We start from the raw sequence: 6,782 nt of genomic DNA, 5'->3' as shown, positions 1-6,782 counted from the left end.
TGGCGTTGGGTGAGTACCATAAGCTTCACTATTTCCACTGTGTGAATGGTCAGCAGCCGCAATTGGTAATTTCCTTCATTTCAGAGGCAAACAAAATAATCAAGAGATGGATGCTTTTTCACACTCCTCGAACGGCCAGTAGCACCTATGGTAGTGGTCGGAAATGTCCGGATGGACTCCCAATGACCACCATCGCAATGCAGTAATTACAAATTACTTTCGATCAAGGATTTACGCATACTAATTTGATAGGATTATCATTTAAAGCCTTTCTTCAACCAACTTTGAATTAGTTAGTGAAGATTAGGCCCAATCAAATCAGTTTATGCGCACAAAATTATCTATTGATCAAAAGGACGTTTGAGCCAAAAGAAAAATGCAATATGTCGTAAGTACATCTTTATTGATAAGAAATGAATTAATGCAAATTTCAAGGACATCATCATGTTCTGCGTATAGTTTTACATTAAATTTCGCATTTGCAGATAAATTTGACCAGAAATCATAAAATTAGAATTAAAAAGGTGTTTCGGAACTTTAACATCGATTTTCTCAGAACATGCTAAGTGGTTCATACGACCTAATCAAAACAAACTCTAGAATTATGTTACTGCTTGGAACTGTTGCATGGGACGTTTGTTCTGCAGTTTACTTAAGATGAAAAAAACTCATGAAAAACGTATTCAAATCATCAGTCAGTTGTCATTATAGTTATTCTATAATACTGGTATTGTTCTACCAATGTAGCACACATGAAAGTGATTTTGGTATTTTAAGGACTATTCGAATTTAAAGGTTTTACATATAATTTAAATAAAGAGTCTTTGTTTCGTAGCTTTTCAAACAAACTTATATTCATGATGGAACCGTTAAAGGCGGCGTTCCGAACATGTTACCGGTCATTCCGACGGAATCCTTTTTTTCAAATAAAAAAAAAATGAAACACTTTCCTTCTCCCGAAAACCGCTCAAACAAAACAAACAAACCGAGTTTATTTATTCACACAGCTATCTGGCATCTCTGCCCCTAAAAATGCATGATAGCCCATTCGATTGGCAAGGGCATGAACAAAATTGGTTGTAAATTTTAAAGAGTTGATTTACTTCTTTGCAATTAGTATCAATTCAATTGATAAAAGATTTTTTTTAAAAAGAAAATATCACTTTATGTTTAAATCCTGAAATTGCTCAATTTCCTTTATTTTCTCCTCAACTGAGGTTTTCAGCATAAGAAAGATGGCAGCACCGAATCGTTTCATGCACGAATACTGTATTGCAACGCCGACTCTATCACTCGGTTCGGTGTTGCAAAACATTGTGTTTTTCTATCACACACTCATCTGGCGCAACCCCTTATAGTGTAGTTTTGACCCGTTATCGGAAAAGACTGGGTTAACTCCTTTTTCATGTAAAGCCCTTGTACCCTTTATTATAGTGTACACAGCATGTGGGAAATAAAAACTGTTCCGTAGTACGTTGTATGCGAACGAACTCGACTGTAAATACATTTATTATTAAATGGTGATAACGTAAACAATCTTTTATGAACTTACAAATAAGTTTCGCCGTTTACCCTAAGCTCTAGCTCTGGCAACCCTAAACCGTCGGATATCACCGGCTATTTGAAGCTAATGGACGAAAATCATATTTATCATCGGGTACAAAACAAGTATTCTTGCGTACTTACGCTTTTTCTTTCCTACCGCTCTAATTGAGCTCAACCCGGTACACCTAACCGGAACAACCGAACGGTCACTCAAACTATCAAAGGAAATACAATATTTTAGTGGCAAATTGCGCAGTAAGGAATTTCTATCACCTAACCTCTTCTGACTCACAAACCCGCGAGCACTCAAATCACGCGCAACTAGCCAAATAGATTTCACCTACTATAACAAAATACATTAAAAGATTATCGGATCAACTAATAATGAATACATACTGTTTTCTCTAAAACTATTCACTAAAAACTAACTAACTGCCAGGTCAGGAAAAAACGTGTCGCAGTTTCGATCAATTTTCTAACAATGACAATTCTTTTTCGGCGCCAACGCGTTGACGTTTGTCCGATCTCCGTACCAAGGTTGCCAGTTCTACTAACACCCCAACCCGTAACGTCGTAGTCAATCGACTTTACTCTCCTCCTGCACGTCCAACAGAGCAACCTTTACCGCTGGTCTTTGAAGAGTAGATCCGTCGCAAGTCTCCACCGACCTTGTGAACTTGTCCGTCTCGTCCTGGATAAGTCCTCACCACTTTACCTCGGAGCCATCCGTTGCGCACGGACTCGTCTACGATGACCACTAGATCGCCGACCTTCAGCGGCCGCGTTTCCGCGAACCATTTCATCCTGCAGGCTATAGTAGGTAGATAAGCTTGCACCCAGCGCTTCCAAAACTGGTTTGTTAAGTGTTGAATAATCTTCCAGTTTGGTCGAAGAGGTGTAGCATCGTCGATTGGTACCCTTGGTGGTTTGCTGTCCTCGCCGGAACTTAGCCAAAGGAAATGATTTGGAGTCAGCACTTCTTCCTTGGGATCCTCCAGCGGCACGAACGTCAGCGGATGGGAGTTGACTATCAATTCTGCTTTCGAGAGCAATGTTCGCAGTCCTTCATCGTCTAGCCTTTGATGGTGCGAGAGAGTCTTGAATGCCTTCTCCGAACTGGCTCTCATCCGGGGAATGTAGTAACGTAGCTTGATCTCGTTCAGTACCGTCTGGGAATTGGCATGACCGTACCTTTGGTAAAATCGCAGCATCAAAGAAGTGATTACATCATGATTTTTTGGTACTATCTCAGGATTTCGAACTTCGAACGAATAATGAGCCGCTAGGTGATCGATTCTGCTCGCCTTACGGAGAACACCGGACTCATCGATCATCGATGATAGCTTCGCTAGGACACTTCCCTTGCCGATACGCTTCCACCGCTTCGGTGAAGGCTCAGAACTGCTTCTAAACGCTTGAATTTCTCCTGCAAACACCTGTCGCTGTACAGCCCGCCAAATGGCTGTTTCCGCCGACACACAATCATCACGATTCAGACCACCACAGGACTCACTAGATTCCACAGGATCCCGTTTGAAGCGCTTAAAGCGGTGCACAAAATGATGCAGGTTAGCAATTCTGTTGGGTAGACCACCACACCGCGAGCAATTTTCCATGTTGACTACAAAATTATCTCCAGTAGTCACCCCAACCCGTTTCAGAACGTGTTTGGAGTGCGACTGCCAACTAGGTATCTCAAAACCAACTGATCGGTTGACCAGACTCACTTCCAAAGCCAGTTTCGTTGCCTCTTCAATGGCACAGCTCGCAAGGAAATCGTCAAAATATGTGTTGTCAACAATTGCTTCAGCAGCTTCCGGATAACGATCTTTATGTTCCTGGGCGTTTCCATTCTTAGCAAACTGTGCTGAACACGGGGAGCACGTTGCCCCGAACGTTGCGACGTCCATGTACACGTCGAGCGCAGCTTCTGAATTCTCCTGATACAAATATCGTTGTGCGTTTCTATCTGCCGAACGAATAATCAACTGGAACAACTGCCTTATGTCCCCAGCGATGATATACTGTTTCTGTCGGAATTGGCAGAGGACAGATAGAAGGGGCTTCACCAAATCCGGACCTTTCAAAAGCTGGGAGCTCAGAAAGATTCCTCCATACGTAGCCGCAGCATCCCAGAATACACGCACCTTTGTTAACTTGCTCGGATGTCGCACTGCGCTGATTGGCAGGTGCCAAATCTTTCCGTTGTCACTGTTGCGGAGCTCGTCTGACGTTGCTTTGTGAACGTACCTCTTGTGTAGACAATCGTTCATTTGTTTGTCAATATTAGTTTTCAGTTCGGGATCTTTCAGCAAGCGCTTTTCAAAACAACCGCGTCGACGTACTGCCTTGGTAAATTTGTTCGGAAAAACCGGCTCATCGCTTTTCCAAAGCAATCCAGTTTGGAACTTTCCGGATGGTATATGAACTGTCGTCTTTTCGAGCAATCTTCTGGCCCGTCTATCTTCGTCGGATTCGGGTGGATTCAATCCGGATATCGCCAGGTTTTCGAATTCAAGATACTGCTGGACCGGTTCATGGAGCTCGCGGCTATTGGATCTCTCGCAGACATGAACGAAAGCACTACCTATCGTCTCAGGTGCTCGTCTTCCACCGAATATTGCCCATCCGAGGCGAAATTTAGCAGCAATAGGTTCTCCTCCGGATCTTTCCCTCTTCTTCAAAGCTAAGTTGAGCTGGGCATTATCGACACCGATAAGAATTCGTGGCACGGCCGTCCGGTAGCTGCTGATGGGGAGTCTACTCAGATGAGGGAACTGCTTCGAGAGACTCTCATAATCCAGGCTCTGCTTCGGTAATTCCAAGCTCTCAACGGTTCTTACGTTCGCCAGCTGATGGATGCGATTGTTCGATGCACCTGAGATACCTATCTCGACCTTACGAGAGTTACTCTCACTTCTCGTGATGTTACTAGTCCACTGCAAGCAAAGCGGAATTCTTTCGCCCACCAAGCCCAGTTCGTCGATAAGTTCGTCTTCGACCAGCGTCAGGTCGGATCCGTCGTCCAGAAAAGCAAATGTGGACACCGACTTCCCGTTCGCGTGAAGAGTCACCGGAAGTATTTTGAAGAATGTGGTGACTTGCTGGTGTTGATGATGGGCGGTTACCGATACAGAAGATTCCGATCCTTGACTCTTGAGAGTCGAACAACTTCCTGGATGTAACAGTTTATGGTGGGGCTCAGGGCATCCATTGATCCCGCAAGGCTGCTTGTTTCGGCAAGGCCACCTTCCATGCGGCGCCAGACAATGCTTACACATGCCCTTTTCACTGGTGAACCTCAGCTTCTCTTCGAGCGGCAACGTTTCGAACTGCTTACAAGTTCGGACTCTGTGCGTTGTACTTTTGCACATCAGGCACGGCTTTAGCTCCGGAGTAACTTTCGAAGCCGGTGGTCCAGGCGCTGAGGACACGGAGGCGGAATGTGCGTTCAAATAAACTGGCTTCTCCTTTCTCACAACACCTTTTGTGGCTTTTTCATTCAGACCAACATCCGACGTCAATTTCACCTTGCATGCCGCTGTTCGATAAGCCGACACAAACGCACAGAAATCACCAAGCGATGGTTCTGGAAGAGCTGCTAAGTTCATACCCCATTGTAGCTGCAAGTCGGGTGGAAGCTTAGCGACCAGCTCTGCCAGCAAGAGTGGATTGTCCAAATGGGTGTTGAGTTTAGCTGACTGCATGTACGTCACCATGTTGCGTACCTCCCTGCCGAACGCCACAAGCGTCTCCAATTTCGCCACAGACGGCTGAACGGTTTTCCGGATCTTGGATAGCAGACAATATATAATTTGATCTGGCCTTCCACACTCGGCTCGTAGGATGTCGATAATTTCCGGAATTGCATCCGGCAGCATTAAAATATTCTGAACCTTTTCGCGAGCGCTACCAACAAGACACTTCTGTAGCCTAGCGAGGTTCTCGTCGGGTTGTATGCCACACATGGCCGTTGTCGATTCAAAAGCACTCAAGAACATGGGCCACTCGAGTGGGTCCCCGGAAAACTTGGGGAGGTCTCTAGAGACAACTTGACGCGCCGCCAGTTGCTGTGGCGTAATCATGCGACCTGTAGCATGAGGAAATCCTTTACCCAAATCTGCTGACACTGTTGGTGGAACTGTAGGCGGGTGCTGCTCGGATGCTTGCCAAGCACACGGCTGTACATTCAAACCAAAGTTCGGATGCCTGACTGGGTTGTTGATAAAGACTCCTCCCTGAGGGTGCGCAAACTGATAATCAGCACCAGATGACGGCATGTCAGGAATATTCGGGAAGTACATCGCCCCGTAAGGGTAATTCATCACTGGAAATCCAGGGAACTGCGACGAGCTCGGCGGTGGCAATATTAGTGGATTCACTGGTACAGGTGGAACTGGATTCTGAGCCACTGGCGGAAAACGTGGATTCGAATCAAGATAATTGCTCCTTGGGCCCGGTGCTATAGCTGGGGGAGGATTTCTCACTGGAATCTCTGCTTGTTTTGGCGCAGTGCTTGGTTGAATCTGTTGACCTGATTGAATAATTGCTTGCATTCTTTGCCGCTCCTCTCGTTGTTGGATAGCGGGATGTGGGTTCGCACTTGGAGCCACTGTCTCGGGTTTCTGCTGGACTGGGGTAGAAGTATGCACAAATCCGCATTGTTGTTCCACCCAACCGGCGATACTTCGATGACTTTTTCCTCCTACGCTACGATCACATCCTTCATTGAGCTCTTCCAGAGCTATTTCTGCTTCTAGCTGCTGCTTTCTAGCGAGAAACTCGAGATCCCGGGGCTTATTCTGCGAGGCGAGTGACGTGAAGTGACTCCGTTTTTAAGAGTCACCGTATTCTAGCAGGCGAATGCCGTGACTTGAATGAACTTTAGGTGACTTGAATGAACTTTTTTATACTGTCACCGTATTCTCAGAGGCGAATGGCGTGACTCAAGTCGGTGGCAAGTGAATTTTGAAGTCGTAACCTATTTTGCAGGTGACTCGGTAGGAAAAAACAAGATTTTCTAAATATTACAAAATTTTATAATAATTCACGATAGAAATGTAAAGAAAAACCGTTTCAAGATGAAAAATGTTTCAAAAAATATTACCAAAGTGTCTTTTCTTAAAAATCCGATTCAATTATAATGAAAGTTTGTGTCTTTCAAAGCAAATTAAAAATCGTGCACAGAACTTCTCAGTTCTGGATATTCGATTCGAGTTGAAAATAAATTTTGAGAC

The 6,782-nt window shown here is 44.8% G+C and overlaps 1 protein-coding gene across 4 annotated transcripts; it reads right to left on the bottom strand.

Annotated features, from left to right (window-relative positions):
- Positions 1–1,446: 1,446 nt before the first annotated feature.
- On the bottom strand, positions 1,447–5,328 carry LOC129739452 (uncharacterized). Of its 4 annotated transcripts, XM_055730909.1 has the most exons (5): positions 1,942–5,328; positions 1,824–1,888; positions 1,687–1,760; positions 1,553–1,627; positions 1,447–1,495 (listed from the first exon to the last, which is right to left on the bottom strand). In XM_055730909.1, the coding sequence occupies exon 1, from the start codon at positions 5,262–5,264 to the stop codon at positions 2,133–2,135; it is 3,132 nt and encodes a 1,043-aa protein (XP_055586884.1). In that variant the 5' UTR covers positions 5,265–5,328; the 3' UTR covers positions 1,447–1,495; positions 1,553–1,627; positions 1,687–1,760; positions 1,824–1,888; positions 1,942–2,132. The 4 variants fall into 4 exon arrangements, with proteins under 4 accessions (XP_055586884.1, XP_055586883.1, XP_055586881.1 ...); XM_055730908.1 differs by having other exon boundaries at positions 1,687–5,328; XM_055730906.1 differs by lacking the exon at positions 1,447–1,495 and having other exon boundaries at positions 1,536–1,760.
- Between the last annotated feature and the right edge of the window lie 1,454 nt (positions 5,329–6,782).

This window comes from Uranotaenia lowii, chromosome 1, assembly GCF_029784155.1.
Source record: "Uranotaenia lowii strain MFRU-FL chromosome 1, ASM2978415v1, whole genome shotgun sequence".
Lineage (NCBI taxonomy): Eukaryota > Metazoa > Arthropoda > Insecta > Diptera > Culicidae > Uranotaenia > Uranotaenia lowii.
The sequence above is the reverse complement of the archived record's forward strand: the minus strand, read 5'-3'. Positions and strand labels throughout refer to the sequence as shown.